Source organism: Callithrix jacchus, chromosome 8, assembly GCF_049354715.1.
Source record: "Callithrix jacchus isolate 240 chromosome 8, calJac240_pri, whole genome shotgun sequence".
Lineage (NCBI taxonomy): Eukaryota > Metazoa > Chordata > Mammalia > Primates > Cebidae > Callithrix > Callithrix jacchus.
In genome coordinates this window covers 24,758,035-24,782,847 of record NC_133509.1, presented here as the reverse complement: position 1 = coordinate 24,782,847, position 24,813 = coordinate 24,758,035, and the positions used below count along the sequence as shown (strand labels likewise).

The following is a 24,813-nucleotide window of genomic DNA, read 5'->3' as shown; positions in this document are numbered from 1 at the left end:
GGCAACTACAGTAGACATCTACTTGCAAACATGGATGAGGTTCAGAAGGTATTTTAATTTTGCTTTTAAATAAAAAGAATATTTATCCCTCTATTCACACCAATATTAAGAACTGAATTTTTACCACTTGAACAAAGTTATCACTATATAGAGAAACAAACAAACAAAAATATCCTTTTCATAGCAGCTCCCCTTCCCACTGGAATATCTTAGTGGGAAATAACTGACATTACTATTTGTTCTTATACACTTGGGCCAGGCAACATGAGCAGTTGACCTTACCTGAACCCCAAATATCAGATACAGAGCTTCAGGGTCACTGAAGAGGGGGAACGTTTTTCCCAAAACGAGATCTAGGCTCTCTGGCAGGGGCCTTCTCAGGGGAAGTATGCCCGACAATGGGCCAGAATGAGAGCTCCATCCTAGTCTCTGCATGCAGTCTGAGTTATCACGAAGTAATCAGCTCAAGGGTCCTGTTTCCATCCTTCACTGAGCATGAACATATACTGCAAAGTACAAATGTGCTCTCCAAGCACACTCACTCGTTCCTCTAGTTCATACGCAGTGCTGGTGAAGTCATGGAAATGGGCTAATCATCTTGCTGAGGAGACCACCTGAAGCTCTGTTCTTAGGCTGCAACCTTTCCACTGAAGCCCACAGCTCCTCACTGTGGTTCTACATGAGGGGTTCCTCACCCCAGCAAACCCACTTCTAGGACTGGATGCTATTTTCAGAGTGTCAATTCCTGCATGAGTGATTTCTGCATAAGATAACCTAGAAACATGCAAGCAGACCCAGGGAAAAAGAAGAGACCAGGCCATGCATGAGTCATGAGCTTTAAATGTGGCCAAATTAATACCAGGTGCTCATTACCTGTAATTAACTAATTAATATCATGAAAATAATTTTTCTATTGGGAAGGACAAATATGGAGGTGACGGCAAGATAGGATGAATGCTCAAAGGTGAAGAATGTGAGGAGTTGGAAATAAGTGCTCTCCCTACACTCGTCAGCTAAGGAAGGCCCTTAACCCTCAAACACAGCAAGCAGAGCCTTCTTATTGAGTGAGATAAGCTGGATATGAGTGCCTACTCTCCCCTAGCATTCCTGGCAAATCCCTGAATAAGGGGGTTTGATGTTAATTTCTTTAGGGAAACTGCCAAATATGATTCTAGCTTATAACTATTTGAGTCACTTTACATTGTGTGTTAACTTAGCACATGGGATGCCAAAAGCCACGTGGATATTTTAAAGACAATTTGGACTCTTTCTTAAAGGGAAAGTTATAATGCTCTATATAAACAACACATATCTACTATTAGAGGAACTTTAAATAGGTAAAACTTGTACATATATTAACAGTTCATACACAAACACAGACACACAAACACACAATGTTTTCTTTTAACAGCTTTATCCCTGACCAATTCTAAGAGTTTCTCAGATGACAATCTGGAAAATAGCAATTTCTTTCCAGGCCAGCTTACCTTAAATAAATCCGCCACTATTCCATAATCTGCCACCTGGAAAATTGGAGCCTCTGGGTCTTTATTAATAGCCACAATTGTCTATGAAATAAAAAACAAAGAGTTTGACTTTTACCAAGAAAACATTCCACACAGACTGACAATTCTATTTTAACTCCCCTTACAATATATTAACATTCTTAAAATGTCTACCAAATAAGATTTGATGCATCTGTGTAAATATTATAAATTTATTAGAAATTTCTGGGTTGGAATGTAATAAAATTATCTCTCATCCACAACTAGCCCATCTTCAGTATTAAAGAGTTTAACATCATTATTTTTTTAAAGTTCCTCTTTTGACTTACGAAAACATATTTGATTTGGGGTGAAAAAGCAACAGATCTATATGAAATGCACAGCCTTTGTAGCACAAAGTATTTTGTCCTTCATTTATTATTTTAAAATTATTATTCTGGAAGCCGGGAACAGTAGCTCATGCCTGTAATCCCAGCACTTTGTGAGGCTGAGATGAGCAGATTACCTGAGGTCAGGAGTTTGAGACTAGCCTGGCCAACAGGGTAAAACCCTGTCTCTACTAAAAATACAAAAATTAGCCAGGCATGGTGGCATATGCCTGTAATCCCAACTACTTGGGAGACTGAGGCAGGAGACTTGCTTGTACCCGGGAGGCAGAGGTTGCAGTGAGCCAAGATTGCGCCACTGCACTCCAGTAGCAAGACTCTGTCTTAACAAAAATAAATAAAATAAAATAATTATTCTGGGACATTCTAACAATATGAAAGCTAAACTGTCTTGTCAACCTGTTATTAAAGGACATTAAAACAAACAACTCTAAGTCCTTATGTACATAGCAAATAGATAAATAAAATAAGCAAATTACTTTTATCTCGTAAGAGCTATCGAACATGTCTCTTATTTGCTATAAAAATATTCTTAAAGGCAGGACAGGTGTGATGACTCATGCGTATAATCCCAGCACTTTGGGAGGCGGAGGTGGGAGGATCATTTGAGCCCAGGAGTTTAAGACCAGCCTGCGCAACACAGGGAGACCCCATCTCTACAAATAAAAACTAAAAGCTCATGCCTATAATCCCAGCACTTTGGGAGGCTGAGGCAAGTGGATCACTTGAGTCAGGAGTTTAAGACCAGCCTGGCCTACTAATAATACAAAAATTAGCCAGGCGTAGTGGTGCACACCTGTACACCCAGCTACTCGGGAGGCTGAGACAGGAGAATCGCTCCAACCCAGGAGGTGGAGGTTGCAGTAAGCCAAGAATGTACACTGCACACTAGCCTGGGTGACAGAGTGAGACTTCGCCTCAAAAAAAAAAAAAAAAAAAAAAGAAAGAAAAAGGAAAAGCAGTCACTCAAATTATTCTTTTATTAATATCAGATAATTTATCAATACAAATAGTTTGGTATTCCCCACAGAGGCTTCTAACACCACTGCAATTAGAATTTGACTCTAATGTGTTATTATTTTAATAGATTGTGGACTAAAATAATTCAAATCTCTAGAAGTAAAATTAAGTTTCTACCTGTCTGGTACTGTATGCTGTGAAGACAGCTGGTATTAAAAAATACATTAAGTATTTTGATGTCACCTGACTTAAAATACAGTCTACATGATATCCAACATCCATGTATTTCCCATAGAGGAGTTCCTCAGACAGACAGGCAGAATATGCCAGAATGTCTAAGACTGGAAAACAGTATTGACCAGGTAACTGCTAATTCAGAGAAACATGCTACACACATTAAGACCCATGGTCAGAGACAATAAACAAGTTTCAAACAGGAGCCTTAAATCCAAAGGCACGAGAACAAACATTCTGAATTACGGGTGTTGATTTGCATTGACGTGTTTCTCTTTTGGGAATGTGTAACCTGCTTCACGGCGATAAGCAGAGATTTATTTAGTTATTGATGGTAAATTATTCTCCTAGAGGTTACCTCGTCAGACATCTGAGAGTTTAATCATCCGAAAGCTTTTTCATTGTACTATATAACAATTATTATTATTATTACTTTGACATAGGGTCTCATTCTGTTGCTCAGGCTGGAGTGCAGTGGTACAATCATAGCTCACTGCAGCCTCAATCTCCTGGGCTTAGTGATCCACCTCAACCTCCTGAGTAGCTAGGACCACAGGGGTGTACCACCATGCTCAGATAATTTTTTTTATTTTTTGGAGAGATGGGGTTCTCACTATGTGGCCCAGGCCAGTCTCCAACTCCTGGGCTCAAGTGATCCTCCTGCCTTGGCCTCCCAAAGTACTGGGATTACAGTGAGCCACCATGCCTGCCATAAAAGTTATTTTTAAAGAGAGAGTATATAACTGTCAGCAAGGAACCACTACAATATTTAAGAAAAAAAGCACTTTGGGAGGCTGAGGCTGGTGGATCACGAGGTCAGGGGTTCAAGACCAGATACCCCATCTCTACTAAAAAAAATACAATTAGCTGGGCATGGTGGCTCGTGCCTGTAATCTCAGCTACTTGGGAGGCTGAGCTAGGAGAACTGCTTGAATCGGGACACGGGAGGCAGAGAGGTTGCAGTGAGCCGAGATCGCGCCACTGCACTCCAGCCTGGGCTACAAGGTGAAAATCCATTTCAAAAAAAAGAAAAAAAGAAACGGGCTGGTTATTGTTCTTCAGATTATTAAAATACTATTCCTAAATAATCAATTATAATGAACTATGATAAAGTCTTGCTTGTATCCAAGAGCTCTCTCAATAGCTCCTCACAAGGGCATGTTCTTCCTCCTTACAAAGCTTTGAAATGCAGATTGTATTCAACCATTTTTTTTTTTTGAGATGGAATCTCACTCTGTCACCCAGGCTAGAGTGCAGCGGGGCAATCTTGGCTCACTGAAACCTCTGCCTCCTGAGTCCAAGAGATTCTCCTGCCTCAGCCTCCCTAGTAGCTGGGGATTATAGGCACCCACCACTGTACCCAGCTTTTCTTTGTATTTTTAGTAGAGATGGGGTTTTGTCATGTTGGCCAGGCTGGGCTCAAACTCCTGGTCTCAGGTGATTCACCCACCTCAGCCCCCCAAGTGCTGGGATTACAGGCATGAGCCACTGAGTCCAGCCTCAACCATATTATACATTAGTTCAGAAAGGCGGGGCTCGGTTGGCTCACTTTGGGAGGCTGAGGAGAGTGGATCACAAGGTCAGGAGTTCAAGACCAGCCTGGCCAACATTGTGAAACCCCATATCTACTAAAATACAAAAAATTAGCTAGGTGCGGTGATGCACGTCTGTAGTTCCACCTACTCGGGAGGCTGAGGCAGGAGAATTGGTTGAACCCAGGATGGCGGATGTTGCAGTGAGCTGAGATTGCACCACTGAACTCCAGCCTGGGGGACAGCAAGACTCGGTCTCAAAAAAATAAAAAAGTTCAGAAAGTGCTTTCATTACATTGATTCATTTAACAATCAAATCTTGAATTCTTTCAACTAAACCAGGATTCTAATTAAAATTGCAGCTTGTAGGCAATGCAACTGTCATATTTAAGCCATTCTAATATCCCATCTTATAACTTAACCAATACAACTAGATTGTCTGCTGCGCAGGCAATGGGGTTATGAAAACACAGGGTGACGCAGACAACAGGACTAGACAGGGACAGCAAGAGCTATATCTTTTTCATTTAAGCATTCCCAGCTTCTAGTACAAGGAATGGTCTTAATATATATTTGTTGACTAGATGGAGACACAAAGTCTTGGCTGACCCCCAACATCAGTCTCCTTACTTCAACTGTTCCCTGTTTGCTCTGACATACACTACCTAGTGTCTCTCCCACACTCCAGCCCTGTGACATGGGGTGAGAATTTTCACTGGTATCTTCTTGACAGGCAGAACCCATTATCTTAGAGAAGCAGAATTCTAGCTATGTCTGAACTGGTCTGGCTAAAAGTATACTTTAAGGCTGCTGGTGTTGGGGTTTCTTTTTTTTTTTCTTAATGCAGCAATCACATTTTCCCCATTGGCACTGCTGTTTTCATAGCTCAGTAAAGAACCCTACCATCCAACTGTAAAATCTGACTGGTTTTGGGCCAGTTCATTTAGAAGCTACAAAGAGGTAGTACATGCATTTCAAGCTACAAGTTAAGCCTGTTAAAAGTTTTATTATCTTTTATATCAAGCTTCCATCTGAATGGATAAATGCAGGAGTGTCAGAGGCGTCTATGACTTCATGAAAGATAAGTTCATAATTCAAACCATACATTATTATGCATGAATTAATATGTCACATTCTGAAATATATGTTCAGAGTCATTACACAGGACTTCCACAGTAGTCCAAGTAGCAAGTTAAAATCAAGTGTTTCCTTCCTTTACTTACTGTACTTTTGACAATTCCTGATATATTAAGATGGCCTGATGCTCCAACCCAAAATGTGTTGGTTATACTTTGATAACAACCCAAAAAGAGGGGCCCTGCTGACATATGAGACTGCGACAGTAAGAGGACCAGAGTGAAGCAGACAGAGAGACGATCAGGGATCAAAACCTCAAAAATAAGTTAGATGTTCAGAACCTCATCAACTTGTTTAAGCCTCATATTTTCTATCCATAGATGTCAAGCTGAAGGGCACCTTAGTGATCACCATTCAATACCCACATTTGGTAGACAAAGAAACTGAGTTTGCAGACAGCACTCATCACGCATTAAGTTAGCAGTGGAGCTACAACTCAGGTTCGGGCCTCTCTCCATGACACAGCACTGCCTCTGTCACCAATAATACATCTTAAGGCAGTGAACAGTAGCTTATATTGCTTTTGGTTCCCAGATCTACATTACTGTGAATGGTTTGACTACATCCACTGTAACTACGTGGAAACATACAGGGTAAGCCAAATCTTAAAATGAGGAAACTTTTTCTTTTAGCATCACTGATGTACAATTACCTTGCTGTCTTTCATCCCAGCTAAATGCTGGATGGCTCCAGATATTCCAACAGCAATGTAAAGTTCCTAAAATAAAAGAGGCCACATTATTAATATGTATTTATATTATGTAATATTTTACAAGCGTTTGCTATTAGCAATTTAAGTCTTAGGCAAAAGATAATGTTAAATAAAATAGACGCAATACATATTGCTTAAATTATGCTTTCCTTTTTCTGTGATCTCCTTAACCCACATTTCTCTTTTTCCTATGAATTCCTATAGCAGCGGTGGTATAATAATAAATACGTGGATAATGAAGATTACTGAACATTTACTATGTGCCAGACACAGCACTAAGCATTTTACATCAAGTGACTCGATTTCAAAATTACCTGTGAGGTAGCACTTTTCATCTGTGGCACTCACTTGAAAATCACTGCACAACTCATACATGCTGTATATATCCATTAACAATTAACAATATACATTGTATATTAACATATCAACACATATCCTCAAATATATTAAAATAAATTCTGACTTAGTTGTTTGGCTTAGTTGTTTGTCTTATCACAAAAGGATATTTGTTAAAATGGTAATTAGGATATACTTACCAAACTTTGTATTTAGAAAAACCAGAAATACAAATTAGTGTCAAGATATTTCACACACACACACACACGTTCTCTCTGAATCAAAAATAAACTTCTCAAAGGCATGAGCTGCACATTTGTTTCCAGAGCCTAACAATAAAAGGCCTCCATACTATGTTTTTGGTAAATGTTGATGATAATATGTGTACCTCCTTCCCGCCCCCTACTCTCAATAACTACAAAGGGAATGATGACTGACATTGTTCTGTCCCCTTATCTAAAATTTTTACAGTACCCATGTTTGAAAATAAAAACTCACTTCCATTAAGAAAAACTTTTATTATTAATTTAATAAATGCTTAAGTAGAGAGCTTACCTGCTTCATTCTGTAACCAGGTATAATTAAAGCTTCAACTGAAAACCCTTTCTCACACAAAAACTGAACAAACAAGTCCTGGCCTGGGTAGGAGATATAACCATCACGTAACCAGACTGACACTAAGGTTTCGTCACAACTGACAGTAAAGTCTCTCCTTGATATGAGTAATATGTGGAAGGCACTGAAGGTGGTTCTGTTATACTTTTATTACAGGGTAGATACTTCAAAAGCCAATGACAGTGTCAAGGTGGTCCCACCTTGTTTTCTACACTGCTTATGATCTAATTTAACAATTGCTCAATCCAAAATAAGAGAGTATTTCAACTAGAATCTGGAAATAATGTTACTGCCTCCTGATGTTATGATTTTTCACAGCACTTAAGTGTATATGGCCATATTCAAGTCAGTTCGCCTCTCAGGGTCTCATTTTTTCCAACTGTAAACAGGTACAGCCCCAAGACTGGTGCTTGTGAAGAAGACTCCCCAGGAGACTCTAATGTACAGGCAGAGCTGGAGAACCACTAACAATAGGTGATCCCTCAGCTCTTTGGAAGCCTGAATCTTAAAACTGTCCAGCCCACTGCAGTACTCCCTATGCCTGATCTTTACAAGCATAAAGTGTCCAACTTCTCCCAGAGCAGCACTGTGTAACCTGGAAAATGAAACAATCTAGTCCCCAAAGTGAGTTAATCATCTAAAAATGAGACAAGCTTGTTTTCTCATTCAACTTGTTGCACAGTTATCAAAAGCCTGAAGACAAGAACAATTTGGCATAATAAGACTGTGTCTTAGGGTGGGGAGGAATACTGCAGAAGGTATGGATGAGGATAAACAGCAATTGCATGCTCTGTGATTCTACCTTGAATGTATCCAGTGTGTCAATTATGACCCTACATAGTCAGACAATGCAATAAGGCCCTGACATCATACCATCTGTCAGACATGGACACTCTCATAAGTGGTAAACTTCTTTCACTACTTTCTATTTAAGATTTACAAGTAATTCAACACACACACACATTTTTTTTTTTTTGAGACGGAGTCTCACTCTGTCACCCAAGCTGGAGTGCAATGGTGTGATCTCGACTCATTGCAACCTCCGCCTCCTGTGTTCAAGCAATTCTCCCACCTCCCGAGTAGCTAGGACTACAGGTGTGTGCCACCACACCCAGTTAATTTTTGTATTTTTAGTAGAGATGGAGTTTCATCATGTTGGCCAGGCTAGTCTCAAACTCCTGACCTCGTAATCCGCCCACCTTGGCCTCCCAAAGTGCTAGGATTACAGGTATGAACCACCACACCCAGCCTTCAATAGGTAATTTTAAGGTCGCCTCAGTGTATTCTGACTAGCATTTCATTCATAAAAGGACATTTGTTAAATTGTTAATCAAAATACACTAACAATAATATTCAGTAAAACCAGGCAAACAAATTCTAACATAAAGATTTTTAAAGCAAGCTATTTAGCTAGACACCACTCTTCTAGGTATATTCTCAAAGCAAGCATTGGAAAAAACCCATAGTCCTGTAAACGAGTCTTTCTGTCATACATGTCTACAGTAAAATTCAAGACTTGAAAGCTCCATTTGCATGATAGAATGCTAATAAAAATGCTGATTCACTCTGGCAGTGAACATAAACATAATATAAATGAAAATTATTTTAAACCCTGTGTCCCCAAACATGAATTCCATTGACTTTAACCATATATGTCACTAAAGAAATAAGAGATTCTAGGCCAAAACAAGTCAAAGGCAGGTGCTCCAGGGCCATTTCTACCTTTCTGATCACCATAAATGGTCCAAATGGATCCACATGACCAACAGGACTTTTAATTTTACTGTCTTGCAAACATGGTTCTTTGAATAAATATAAAAGCATTGAGACAATAACCCAGAACAAGTCCAGGGATTTTGGCTGCTGCTCCGAGGCTCTGATAGCTTTCTCAGGCAGGAAGAGAGGCTTTTTTCCTCCTTTTTAAAAAACATGTACAGGCAATTAGGCTAATATCTTAGTCTAATTCCTCATGGTTCAGAAAGCATATTTGTATTTCAAGAATAATCATTAGTATATACAAAACTCTACAGACGCTGATTTATGGAGCACTTCAGATACTGCTTCACAACATAACAAGACAATCCCTGCCCTGAGGCACTTTCCTTCTAAATCATATAGTAAGATAATTTGGAGAGAAAGTGAGAGATGCTTCAGGGGAGTACAGCAATTAAGGGTTCAAAACAAGGTGTGGCAGGGGATGGTGGGGATTAAAGGAATGAACAGACACAGAAAGAAGGAGGGATAGACCTAGAGACAGTCTTCATGGCTTTAGAATCTAGAAGAGAGAATTTAGAAGAGAATGAATCAACTCAGGTGGCTGGTAGCAGTCTGGGTTGATCACTCTATGATGCAAGAACAGGGACTGTGGGAAGAAGTAAAACCACAGGATGGGAAGAGGACCAGAGCTTATTCTGAAATACAGAGAAGGGATAGCACTTAACCTTAATACAAACAAGGACTGGCAGAAAAAAGTACAAATACCTCTTCCTTTGCCAAAACCTAAAAGAGACTATAGCTATAGACTCATACAAAGAACTCAGGGGCTGAGGTCTAGACTACAGTTACAGTGGGCTGAGATAGAAACAGCAGCAGGGCTGAGAAACTGCTGCATCTGATACAATTTAACAGGTTTACCATATCACTGTGGTTAAGATCCTAGGCTCTGTAGCCTCACTGCCTCCATTCAAATTCCATCTCTGCCATGTGATAGATGCATGACCATGGGCCATTCATGTAACCTCTCTATGCCTCAGTTTGCTCATCCAAAACACTGGGATTATAAGAACTCCTACTTCATAGGGTTACTGTTGAAGCTCCAGTCCTTAGCACAGTATTGGATTTCCCAAGACACACTGATGTGCCACTCATGGATTGAGGTTTGTTCAACTATTGATTCCCTCAGCCCACCAGGTGGCCTCCTAGGGTAGTCTCAGGACTGCCATGTACAGCTGAGCAGGCTGCATACTGAATAACTCCGGAGGAGGGCATCACTATAGCCCTGCATTTTTATTACAATAACTTTCCAATAGATGGCAGTAAAGTAACTCGAGACAGGAGTAATTTATAATTTGTACAAAAGAGTTGTGTGGACTCTAAGAACTGGGTGGCCAGAATCCCCTGTGGTACAAACATTATAACTGTCTAAGTGTACCATAACAGGAAAGAGTTGAGCAGCACTGGGTAACTGATTTTACTGTTGTTCTTACTGTACCTTACAGGTAATATAAAGATGACTAAATCTCTGTGCCCTGTCCTCAAGAAGCTCATAGTCTAACAATTACAGGCAAGGTCACAAAAATCTGTAATCCAATAAAGGAAAATGGAAAAGAGGTGTGACAGAGCTACAGTCTCTCATCAATCCCTCACTTCTTACCTGCCACTGAGAAGTGGAAAAGCCATCATGAGCAGAAAGCAGATTCGGGACAGTATCTTTACCCTCTGCCTAACAGGGGCCTCCTTTTGCAATCTATCCCATCTGTTCCTACTCCCTTAGTCCTTTAGACAAAACAAGCGTTTAAAGCAGGTTTTAATGGTCTTGGCTTAATGATAAAACTGCATGTCTGAGAATTAGAGGGATGATTGGAATTAAATCTTCAGACTTTTACAGAAATCTAACCAACCTGTGAATTCAACATGGTTAGTGTTCTCTGGTGGATGATTAGGTTTTTGGCCACTTTCTTCAAAAAGTATATACATACTAACATTACTCCTGCTTACCCAAAACTTGTGCCCAAACCTGGAATTCTAAGATGTATTATCTGAGCTTTGCTGTTCCAGAATTTAGTGTAGAAGCTGAGGGAAAACTGTCCTCTGCTGCACATTGCATTTTTGCTCATCACCATGAAGCCCCAAATGGAGTTATTCAATGTATCTATATTCATATATGTTGTAAGCCATATATTTAATGTTAAATTTTCTAGTGGCCACATTAAGGTAAAAAGAAACAGGTAAAATTAATTTTAATAATGTAATCTTAGGTCAGACTAACTACATTTCAAGTATCCAATAATCACATGTGGCTTAGTGGTTATCTAACTGGGCAGTACAATCCAAAATAATCATAGAACAAACTAAGCTTTCTTGTAAACTCCACTAGAGTACTGTGGACCATGGTCTGACAACAGATCTAAAGATAGAATGGAGTTGTCTTATGTGTCTGTGTTGCTTCTATTGGCTCAGAACAAGATCACTTACAGGTTCTTTTATACTCAATGAGAGCATGAACCAAAAAGGAAAGTCAGCAGTGTGGCAGAGCTGAAGACTTAGCATTAGAGGCATCAAGATTAAACGAGAGTAACCAATCTAGAGACTCACAAATAGATACAAAAATCTATCAAATTTCAGGTAGTGTGGCCCATTATAGGAAAACCAAAAGCAGATGAAAACTAACATGGCGAGTTTATACTCTGAAAAAGCAACTCTCTATCAAATTTTGTTTCTCAGTAACTTATACTTATTTCTTAAAAACTCTAGATGGACCTGAAGAATGTTTCTCAAAAACACGCAGTTCTAAAAAAAAATTTAAGAAGTACCTAAAATATGCAAATCAAAAAAATTAAAATTGAAATTAAAAAATACATGGAACAAAATGACAAAAAAGGGAGAGTATATCAGAACGTGTAGGATGCAGCTAGAGTGGTATTTAAAAAGATTTATTTTATTTATTTATTTTTGAGATGGAGTCTCTCTCTGCTGCCCAGGCTGGAGTGCAGTGGCACAATCCTGGCTCACTGCAACCTCCACCTCCTGGGTTCAAGCGATTCTCATGCCTGAACCTCCCGAGAAGCTGAGATTACAGGAATGTGCCATCTTGCCTGGCTAATACTTTTGTATTTTTAGTAGAGATGGGGTTTTGCCATGTTGGCCAGGTTGCTCTCAAACTCCTAATCTCAGGCAATCTGCCCGCCTTGGCAACCCAAAGTGCTAGAATTACCATGCCTGGCCAATACGTAGAAAGACTGATAACCTCAAATGCATATTAGAAAACAAGGATGATAGAAAATTAGTAAGCTCAGATCTCAATTCAAGAAAGTTGAAAATGAGCAAGTAAAAGAAACCACTACATTTATTCAGTCACTGTTACAGTTAATAAGAGCTGGGTTCAGACTATGACTCTCCTTTGCCAATCTGTATGCTTGAGCAAGTTATTCAGTTTCTCGAAGGCTCAATCGCTGTTATGTGTAAAATGGAGACAAATACCCACAGCTAACAGAATTGTTGTGGAGATAAAAAAAAGATGCACATTAAATACTCAAAATATTTCTATAATGCTATCATTATTTCTAAAATGATCACCAAATCTCTAAACTAGAAGGCATTTCTAAACAGAACAGGAGACAGCCAACTGTCATAAATTTCACTTTAAAATGGTAACTATTACTATCTGTTTATCAAGGAAAGTTGTTACTAACTTGATACAATTTTTCCAGGGGAGTGTACTAGAAAAAATTTTCTTTGAAAACTGTTAGTTTCTTCTTTGCATTTAGTACTGACCATAAAGTTGGAATTTCTGCCCAATTTCCTAGCCAGTGCTTGCCTAGAAGTTGGGGTGATTTCTTTACAGGTTTCTAACACAATCTTTGTGTAAAGATACATATCTCAGATGCAGGTGCTAAGACATCAAGTTGATCATATAAACTTGATTATGTACTCACATAATTTTGAATATAAACTCATAAATTCACATTTTTCTGGAATTGGAACAGTATTCTGCCTGCAGCAACTTCAGATCTGCTTTAAATAAAGTAGAATGAAGAGACTTAAACATTTACTTTTTGTTTATATAAAATATGATTATGAGTGGGGTGGTTAAATCTAGAGGAGTCAGAGCAGAAAAACCATGCCAATATTGTTTCCTCTCTTTAAAAACCATGTTTTTTAAACTTCATTTCTGCCAAAAGTGTTCCTTTCTAGATAGAGGTAGGGAAGGAACATGAAAAATTAAATTTCTTTAAAGAAAAACATTTAAACATATCATGTAAGTGGTTCTATCTAGAGTTCAGAGATCCAATATTATGTGCTCAAAAACAATACCCTAAGACTGCCTCGGCCAGGACAAGAGTTTTACAGAATGGCAAATGCTTTCTCAACCTTCTTTTCTCAATAGACCACACAGGTGTAACCTTAAACAGCAACTGTTATAGCTAAAACATAATATACATATACAGGAAAAATGCCAGGTTAGGAGTTAAATGAATTTATCATAGAAAATAATGAATGTGTCTTTGGGAAGTAGATTAACTGAACTATATTTTCTAATTACTGCAAGCCTCCTGTGCATTAATATTGCTATATTTCATCCTGCTGCTCATTTAAAAGGCCAAACTATTGCCTTTGTTTGCCAAATTCTAAGTCTCTACTCTTTTTGGAAGAGGCCCCAAAATTCAAAGCACAACTATCTGTGGCTCTTTTCTTAAACAGCTTTCTGCCTGTATTATGAAATTCTCACGTAGGATTCTAGCTAAACTGAGTTTCACATGAAGGGATTATTTCAGCCACACTCTTGGTTTGAATCTGAAATTATGTCTCATTCATCAGATGGGACATGCCCCTGACTAAGATTAGCTCCTGTTTTATTAGAATTCAAGCCAGCACACCACTCATCACAGTTATATGTACTATGTTACGGCAGTAACTATGCTGTACTTCATATACATAACCTCACTTAACTATGACAACTCGCCATGGTGGAAACGATTCCTATTTTATAGAAGAGAAAGCAGAGGCTCAGGCAGGCTTGCTGAGTTGTCCAACGTTCTACACACCTAGTGAAAGGCAGGCTCTCCCTCCCCAGCTTTACTGGGGTATATTTGACACATAAAAATTATATATAAGGTATACAGTGTGATGTTTTGATATAGGTAGACATTGTGAAATAATTACCACAATCAGGCTAATTAACATATCGATTGCATCACATAGTTGCCATTTTTTTGTGGTGAGAACACTTAAGATTTACTCTCTTAGTAAATCTTAAGTATATAATCCAGTATTCTTAACTATAGCCACCATTCTGTACAATAGATCACCAGAATTTATTCATCCAGCATAACTAGAATTTTGTATCCTTTGACCAACATTTCCTCATTTCCCCCGGCAGCCACCATTCTACTCTCAAAAGGCTTCTTAACCTAGGTTGATTCTAAATTCAGCACTTTTTCCATACCACATAAGACTGAATATTGTTACTGTATTGGTAATATGTTTTAGTTGAAGTCATCAGTCTGTTAAAACTCCACAAAGTATATTTATCTTAGAGAAAGATCCCTAAAACAAGATAAGACCTGGTGAAGAGCCAATTGAAGTGTGTATATATTTAAAAAAAGTATTGTCGATTTTAGCTAACATTAGCTTTTACTCCACGTTACTACAAGTATCAGTTTGTACATTAGCTCTGGGTTTCCTTATCATGAATAAGGACAAGCTACGCTGTTTAGATTTATTGCTATATCAACCACTTGCACGTCAATTAGAAAGCCCCAATGCACACCCGCCACACACATGGGCCAGCTGAAAGCCCTTCAAGGAGACTGACTCACAAAAGAGGCAAGGCTCTAAAATTACTGTTGTTGTTGTTTCCTTCTTTTAATTTATGTAACCTGTACTGAAAACTAATACTTTTCGGCTAAAGATTCTGACCTGGCTTTCAATGAAGTCAGTATCTGGTTCCAAATAACTGTTAAAGGGAAATGTCTAGAGGCAAAGCCAGAAAATGCATTTGGAAGGAAAGCAGGGGCCTAATATAGCCTCTGAAGATTTTTCACATGAATGGACATTCTATGGCTCAGTAAATGGACTTGGTTCTTTTTAGTCAAAGATTCTCTGAAATCTTAAATTCAAATTCATTCTTAGATATAAGCTCCTTCATATTCTTTTAACCAGCCCACCTCTTCTCCCAAGAGGTATAGGGAACCAAGTAAATGTCTTTTCCACATCTAGCCTAGTTCTAATATGTCCAAAGCAAATGGGATGTATATCACTAACAGACACTTCGTTATGTGCTTCATACTTTTTGTTCAAAATGTAAATTTAATAACTCAGTTGTTCAACTACAAAGTTAAAAGAATTTTTTTGAAACAAGGATATTAACTATAATTCAAAAATTTAAATGTAAACCAGAAAAAAAGTGAATTTTCAACCCTTGGCCTTTTAGTAATTTTTTTAAATTGCAGATTGCAATTATGCAAGATGTATAGGACCTGAAACAAGTTTTTTTCTTAAGAGAATATTTTTACATTAAAATATAATTTTAGCTGTGCTCAGTGGCACAAGTCTATAATCCCAACTACTTGGGAAGCTGAGACAGGAGGATTTCTTGAGCCCAAGAATTTGAGGCTGCAGTGAACTATAGTCATGCTGCCATACTCCAGCCTGAGCAACAGAACAAGACCCCATTTCTAAAAATATTAACAATAATATAATTTTGATATTTAATTATTTTATAATTAAATGCTTTGCACTCATCTAATTTGTTTTTATTCCAGTTCGCAGATTTTCCATTATGGAAAAATATACTTTAAGTGTACCTACAATTACGAAAAGCCAAATATATAATTATACTTAGCTAAAATTATTCAGTTAATTTACATTGAAATATTTGTATATATGACATCAAAATACTTGACTATGTAATCAAGTCTATTACAAGGCTTTGCATTTTAACAGGTTAAATAAAAAATTTATTTGAAGGCTGAGTGCAGTGGCTCATGCCTGTAGTCCTAGCATTTTGGGAGGTCGAGGTGGGAGGATGGCTTGAGGCTAGGAGTTCCAAGACCAGCCTAGGTAACACAACAGGACCCCATCTCTATAAAAAAAAAAAAATTAGCTGGGCCTGGTGGGACACACCTGTGAGCCCAGTTACTTAGGAGGCTGAAGCAGGAGGATCACTTGAACTGAGGAGGTTGAGGCTACAGTGAGCAATAATGGCACCATTGCACTCCAGCCTGGGTAACAGAGTGAGACCTTATCTCAAAAAGAAAAAGGTTTATTTGACTATCAAAATTTTTTACCAGCAAAGTTATTTAATTGATTTAAGTCAAAGCATACTAAATTCTACATTCCTATGTAGAATTTTGGAGCTGTAAGGAATCTCTGAAATTATCTATGCAATCTCTTTATTTCATCAATGACAGAAATCAAGGCCCTGGGAGACAGAGCTGCCGCTAGAACCTAGGTCTCCTGACTTCCAAGAAGCATTCTTTCCACTCATCAAACTGCCTCTTTTCCCAAATCACTAAGAGCTAGGCCATTGCTTACACATAGCCTTTCTTGACATTTAATCATAACTTCTATGTCAAGAAGTTTGCAAGAGCTACAAAGCAACTAGAGGAAACCAATTTGAAGGTTCCTCAAAAAGTTATACGTAGAACTACCATATGTCTCAGCAACTCTAATCCTAAGTATATATTCAGAAGAACTAACAACAGGGATTCAAACAGATACCCGTATGTGAATGTTCATAGCAGCATTATTCACAACAGCTAAAAGGCGAAATAAAACAATCCAAGTGTCCATCACAGATGACTGGATAAGCAAAATGTTTACAGAGGACTGGACCACAAAAAGGAATTAAGTTCTCATACATGGTACAATATGATGAAATGTGAAAACGTGCCAAATGAAAAAAAGCCATCACAAAAAGACAAATATTGTTTGATTCCACTTTATGAAATATCTAGAATAGGAAAATTCATAGAGACAGAAATACATTAGCAATTACAAGGGGCTGAGGTAGAATATAATGAGTTATTGCTTAATGGGTATGGGAATTCTATTTGGGGTGGTGAAAACTTTCTAGAGTAGTGCTGGTTGCACATTGTGAATGTGATTAAAGTAATTCAATTGTACACTTAAAAATCGTCAAAACAACTGGGCATGGTGGTTCACTTGCAATCCCAGCACTTTGGGTGGCCGAAGTGGGGGAATCACTTCAGGCCAAGAGTTCGAGACCAGCCTGGCCAACATGGTGAAACACTGCTTCTACTGAAAATTCAAAAATTAGCCAGGCGTGGTGGCACACACCTGTAGTCCCAGCTACTCAGGAAGCTGAGGCAGGAGAATTGCTTGAAAGCAGGAGGTAGAGGTTGCAATGAGCCGAGATGGCACCACTGCACTCCAGCCAAGGCAGCAGAGCGACAGTGTATCACAAAAAAAAAGGAAAAAAATGGTTAAAACAGCCACTTTTATATTTTACCACAAGAAAAAGTCACTAGAAACCTTGACAGAAACCATCACAGAATTTTCCATCTTCGAAAAACTAAATTCTAGAATTTTGTGGTATTCACGAAAAATTATTAACATACATTTAAAAAAACCAGGTACAGGATTTATAAAAATCCGCTGTACTATCTTCAAAATTTTTCTTTAAATCCAGACCAGGTGCAGTGGCTCACGCTGACAATCCCAGCACTTTGGGAGGCTTAGGCGGGCAGATCACATGAGATCAGGAGTTCGAGACAGCCTGGCCAACATGGCAAAACCCTGTCTCTACTAAAAATACAAAAAATTAGCTGGGCATGGTGGCGCATGCCTGTAATCCCAGCTACTCAGGAGGCGGAGGCAGGAGAATTGCCTGAACCCAGGAGGCGGAGGTTGCAGTGAGCCGAGATTGTGCCATTGCACTCCAGCCTGGGTAACAAGAGTGAAACTCTGTCTCGAATTAAAAAAAAATAAAAAAGAAAATTTTTTTTTCTTGATATCCAAAATTGTTCTCAAAATATTTATTTAAGAGAAAGCTATTTGAGTTGTAAACTTCAGACCAAAGACTTATGAAAAACTCCTTGAAGCATCTTCTACAATTGTAAGAATTGGAATAGAGTTAATAATATGGAAAAAAGGAATGCCAGTTAAAAATTAATAAATAAATTTACTATACAACCTAACCAAGATACTCTAAAATAATCTCACTTTAAGAAAGTGAAGTTTACCCTCCTGCCCCAAATACTATTTCCAAAATTTCCTTTCAGACTAAGTTTGGTTAATATTAACACATAGTTAAACGATGTTATTAAACTCTTCTCTACACCTTAGTGCTTGTATTTTTGGCCTTAAAGTGAACACAGCACCGAACTGCATACCCTAACTAACCAATTATCCACTGAATCAACATTTTCTAGTATAGCGTCTCATGTTCTTTGACATTCATGTGCCCATTTATCAAACCTGAAACTATATGAGAAAATAAATTGCTTTTTTATAGGAAAAAAAAACCAAAACGACACAGTTAGAGTAAGAATAGAAATTTAGAAAAGTTTTCTTCCAAGTTACCACACCGACACAGCTACAACAAAGATCTGCTGTCTACTCTCATTGATTTTCATGTTGGCTGTTAAATTAGATTCACTATCTACAAGACATGTCAATTTATCATTATTGGTGGCATGCTTTTAAACAGTTACCATATACATGTAAAAAAGAATTCAATATTCTCTCTGAAACTTAATATTTTTAACTTATATAATAAAATGATAATGGATAAAGAACTTCACTGATTTTGGACCTCTGGAATAAATGTTTAGAGAAATCAGTCTAATAAAAATTAGCTGAGAAGACAAACCAAAGATATAATTAAAACTCCCAGTTTTTGGCAATTAAGTTTTTAACTATTGTACAACCAAATAATTTATACATCCAAACCACAGTTTAGAAATTCTACAACTTCTTCTTTGTCATTTTAGGCTTCACTGTATGGGCTGTGATCATCCAGGCCATGTAATTACCTTTAAGAAGCATGCTTAGGGTATTTTCTGGACTACAGGTCCATACAGCATTTCTCTTTGTCCTCTTGGGAACAGAACATCAATTGCTTTCAGCTAAATGCACTCACATATGAATATTTTAGTACAATTTAATGCTTCTATACCAACCCCAAAGGAACAGAGCATCAATTTGTGAACACAGTTCTCTTGGAGTTAAAAGCCAAGCTAGATAATGCAGTATGAAAGCAGTTGTCAATCTTCAGCTTTTTAGCAAGTTAGAAGGGCAGCCCATAAATTCAGTCCCAGCTGTATACAATTAAGTCTATAAAGTTTGTTCCTACACAGACTTTCAACAACAGTGAATTTTCAAAAGAGAACCCAGAAACAAAATTATATTGCTAAACTTTTCAAAAACTGCTTATCATCTGGTAACTTTAAACTGACTTCTAGTTACTTAGTCTCACCATTATAAATGGACAATTGGTCTGTTAGTAAAATAGCAAAATATACACAAAATAATCTACTCCCACTAAGAAGTTGTACCCAGTGTAAGAACACATTTCTCTGGCATTAGATAACAGATTTTTTAATAACTGAAATATGCATATATGTTCGGTGGTTAGGAAGGTAAGGTCAGCACCATCAAAAGAGCTAATAGAAGGCTACCTAGAAATAAGTATAAAATGGGAACTGCCACCAAATATGCCAACCCTTAAAAGGCCATACAAATTAAATGATAGTTGTAGTAGAAAATATTAATGTGCTAACAAAATCCAGTAAGCGTGTCAAACATCAAGTAAAGAAATAAGAATTCAATACCTGTTCACAATTTCAAAACAAAACAAAATCTCTTCGAAAACAAGGATTTATGACAATACTGTAAAAACAACTAACATACAGCACTTACTACAGACCAGGCACAGTTTTTAAGTGTTTTATAAATAACTCGTTTTATCCTGTTATATATATTAACCTTTAAAATCATTTAATCTTTAATATTACAATATGAAGTATGAATTATTATCACCATTATATAGTTGAGAAAATTGTGCTACAGAGAGGTTAAGTGATTAATCCAAAGTTACACAGCCAACAAGTGGCAACACTAAGTAACAGCTGAATCCTGGCAACCTGGCTAGAAAGCATAGATTCTTAACCATTCTATAACACTGCCTATTGTAGGAAACTTTTTAAATCTGATAAAGGGCATCCACTGAAGACAGACAGCAAACATAATACCTATGGTGAAACACTGGAAGAATTTCCTTGTGCTTCATTTCAATATTAATTCTCCCTGTTTACATAATAAAATATAGGTCTGAGTTCTCTGTGCTTCAGTATCTATACAATTTTAGTAACAATGTAAATCTGCATAATGAGTTAGACCTACATTTCCAATCAATATTTCAACTGTGGAGTTTGACAAATGAATTCTAAAACTGAAGAGAAGGGCAGGAAACCAACAGCTAAAAACATTTTGGAGAACTGGAAAGGGAGATACTGTCCAACCAGATAACTTTTATAAAGCTTAAGTGTAGGGCAGGTGCGGTGGCTCATGCCTGTAATCCTAGCACTTTGGGAGGCAGAGATGGGAGGACTGCCTGAGCTCAGGAAACGGGAGACTAGCCTGGGCAACATGGTAAAACCCCGTCTCTAAAATACAAAAACAAACAAAAAAATCAGCTGGTCGTGGTGGCAGGTGCCTGTAATCTCAGCTATGTGCGAGGCTGAGACCCCAGTATTGCTTGAACCTAGGAGGCAGAGATTGCAGTGAACTGAGACTGTGCCACTGTACTCCACCCCAGGCAAGAAAGTGAAACTCTGTCTTAGGAAAAAAAAAAAAAAAGTTTAAGTGTAGTATGGATACAGTAATAAACAACTGGCCAATGGGACAGAATGGACAGCCCAGGAATAGACCCTTGCATACATATAAACTTGATATGTAAGAGACAATGCTGCGCATCAGTGGGGGAGAGGGGAAGTGTGTGATAAATGGTGCTGAGGTACTTGACTAACTGTATGGGGGGAAAATGGAATACTCATTTCACATTAAACATAAAAATCAAATCAAGTAGATTATAAACCAAAATGTGCAGGGCAAAATTTTAAAAACAAACACAGGTGAGTATCTTTACAACCCTACCTTAAGAATTTCTTAAACAAGACACAAAAAGTATGCATCAGAAAGGAAAAAAAAATGTTGAAGCACATTAAAATTAAATGCTCTTTCTATCAAAGGGTATTATTTTTTTTAATGGGAAAGACAGACATAAACCGAAAGAAAATGTATGGAACACACATAACCAACAAAGGATGTATATCCAGAATACATAAAGAACTTCCAAGAATCAGCCAGGCCAACAAGGTAAAACCCCGTCTCCACAAAAAATAAACAAAAATTAGCCAGGTGTGGTGGCAGGCATCTCTATAGTCCCAGCTACTCGGGAAGCTGAAGTGGGAGAATTGCTTGAACTCAGAAGACAGAGGCTGCTCACTGCAGGATCACACCACTGCACTCCAGCATGGGCAACAGAGTAAGACCCTGTCTCAAAAAAAGAACTTCCAAGAATCAATAAGAAAAAGATGATTCAATACAAAAATAAATGAGCAAATGATATTAACATTAACATTAAATATTCAAGGGAAAAAACCATAAATGGATATGTAGCATACAAAAAGATATCTCACTACTAATCACAGAAAAGCAGATAAAAAGCACAATGAGATTTCATGCCCATCAGGTCAGCAAAACTTTTTTGTGTGTGCTAAAATATATATAACATGAAATCTACCATAGTAATCACTTTAAAATACGTAGTTCTGGGACACTAAGTACAGTCATCTTGTCATGCAACCATCACCACCACACATCTTCAAGAACTACCATCTATCTCAAGAACTGCAAAAGTTTTTTAAAGACTGAAAATAACCAAAATTCAGAGAGGATGGGAACTGAAAATAATCAAAGTTCAGAGAGCTTTTAAAACTGTTGATAAATATAAGCTAGAATAACCACTTTGGAAAGCAATTTGTCAAAATCTGGTAAAGCTAAAGATTCTCCACAATTAAGCAATTTCACCCCAAGGCATACTTCTCTAGTAAAATACTAACATACAAGGAAACATTATTAATAATCTTCATGATAACATTATTTATAAGCAAGAAATTTTAGACTACTTAAATATCCATTACTAAGAAAATAGGTAAAATGTGATAAATAGAATACCATACATAAATGAAATACAAATTTAAAATATGCTACCTGCATTAACATAGATGGATTTCATAAATATAAGATGGATTGGAACAAAAAGAGAAATAACACATGTAGGACATTACTACTGATCATTTCAAAAATATACACAATAACATTATATATCAATGCTCCCCAACTTTTTTATATCATGGCACACAGAAAATAACACTTGTATGGTACACGAACAAAGCTATAAAATCTACTGTTCCAAAAAAAGCTATAAGGCTATAAAACATACTGTTCCAAAGGCTGAGAGGATCAACATCTGGTATGCCTCTAAGTCATTCATCATACTCATATTGAAAGCCTCAGCTATATACTGCTTAGGGATCTGTAGATATGTAGTAAAAGTAAAAATGAAATGTCTTGAAACAGTAATAATCAAATTTAGGATAATGGCAACTTCTTTTCATTTTTTAGATAGGGTTTTGCTCTGTTGCTCAGACTGGAGTCCAGTGGCACAATTATAGGTCACTGCAGCCTTGATCTCCCTGGCTGAAGTGATCCTCTCACCTCAGCCTCCTGAGTAGCTGGGACTACAGGTACACACCACCACACCTAGCTAAATTTTTTTTTTTTTAAGTAGACAGAAGTCTCACTATGTTGCCCAGGCTGGTCTCAAACTCCTGAGCTCACGTGATCCTCCCGTCACCACCTCCCAAAGTGCTGGGATTACAGGTGTAAGCCAGCCACCATGCCCAGCTAGTAATGGTTACTTTTGAGGGGAGGAAAAATATGTATGAAAGAAAGAGTACACAAGGGTTTTCAATGGTACTGTAATACTGTTTCTTAAATTCACTGAAAAGAAATTAGTGTTTACTATTTCTACATAAGTTGTATATATGTTTACGTTTATATAAATTTTAAACAAAAAGAAAGAATGGGAAGGAAAAAGAATACAGCAAGTGTAAGCCACATTTTCAAGCTTAGCCTAGCAAGAAAGGTGAAAGGGGCAGTAGGTAATGAGGAAAAGAAGCTGTTGGGTAGATAAAGGGTTTTCTTTTTAAGACTACAGAAAGGGGACCAATAGAGAAGGAGGGACTAATGGAACACTGGAGGACAGGGTAAATAGTGGAACACTGTCTCAAAGAAGGCACAAAATGATGGGGTCCAGAGGACAGGCAGACATATTAGCAAAATTAAAAAGGAAGACCCTCTTTTTTATCTACGTGTAGATAAGCTGGAGTTTTGTTTGTACTGCTTTGCTTTTGTAGAAAGTACAATAAGTTTACTTGTGAAGAAAAGGCCAGTTTCTGAGAATAAGATAATGCTGATAAATAAGGGATTTTAAAAGGGGTGACAATTTAAAATAAAGTAGTCGAAATACTAAAACAGACAACAAAATCAGAATTCAGTTCCCACAGAAATATTTGTAGAGAACTGTCTGGAGCTTTGCAATTCAACAATTTTCTCTGGACAGTCATTTTGATAATGTGCTCAGTCAGGGTTCTAGTCATTCTGAGAGTACAGACTCTCTCAGAAAAATGAGAGAGGGTGAGAGCTGAGCTAGTAGCACTCTTGATATACCATCCCACTTCAACTCCACTTTTTCCCATATTTATATAATATGGGGCTTCCTGATAAAATTTCCTTTGAAGAAGGATTCAACTAGATCACTAGTCACTACCCTAGAATAAGCCTGAAAAGCAGACACAAAATCACATAAATTTTTGCCTCTCACAAAAATGTGCTTAATATTAGGCAATTGGCCTACACTGAGGGACTTCATTAATAAGCAGTCCTATGAAACCACTGTCTTATTTATAGTAAAGGTATTGTTGAGAATGTCAATCAATGGAGCCTTCTTTATAAGGACTCAAGGGATATATATCTCTCTCTGATCTTGATACCAAGCCAAATGATACTTCCTATGAGCCATTAGTTTGTTTTTACGTTGGGACATTGTAAATCAGGGAACTGACCTTATTTCCCAATATGAATTGGCTTCTAGAAAACCTAGTGCCAAATTTGCAGCCCACATCTAGCAAACAGGACCACACAAAATCCTTTTTATTAAGGTGATCTTATTTTTATGTAATTAGAGACAGGGTCTTGCTGTCACTCAGACTAGAGTGTAGTGGCACAATCACAGCTCACTACACCCTGGAACACCTGGCTTTCCTTCTACTTCACAAGTAAATTTATTGTACGTTCTACAATTCGGCCTCCAGTGCTACCAGCATGAGCCACCTCACACAGCCAGAATGTTTATTTATAATCTCTCACCTAGTTTCAACCCATCTTTCTAGCCTTTACCTTTCACTTGAATTTTCTCAGGATGACTCAAACTGCTATCAAACATCACTACAGATAAGGCAGAGTTTGGGTGCCACAGGTAGAGACACAGTGGGTAGGGGCAATAACACTGAGAAAGCCTCACTCTGAGGCCCACGTGCAGAGGATCTGCCTAAGACTGAGACTAAATAAAAACTGAGAACCATACC

General features: G+C 37.8%; 1 protein-coding gene across 1 annotated transcript in view; it reads right to left on the bottom strand.

The window, feature by feature from the left end:
- Positions 1–24,813, bottom strand: part of ETFA (electron transfer flavoprotein subunit alpha) — a 91,465-nt gene that overhangs the window by 8,571 nt on the left and 58,081 nt on the right. The window contains exons 10-11 of the mRNA XM_002763456.7: positions 6,407–6,472; positions 1,488–1,568 (exon numbers count right to left, since the gene is read on the bottom strand). Of these exons, the coding sequence (XP_002763502.2) occupies positions 1,488–1,568; positions 6,407–6,472 (147 nt within the window). The remainder of the gene's footprint in view (positions 1–1,487; positions 1,569–6,406; positions 6,473–24,813) is intronic.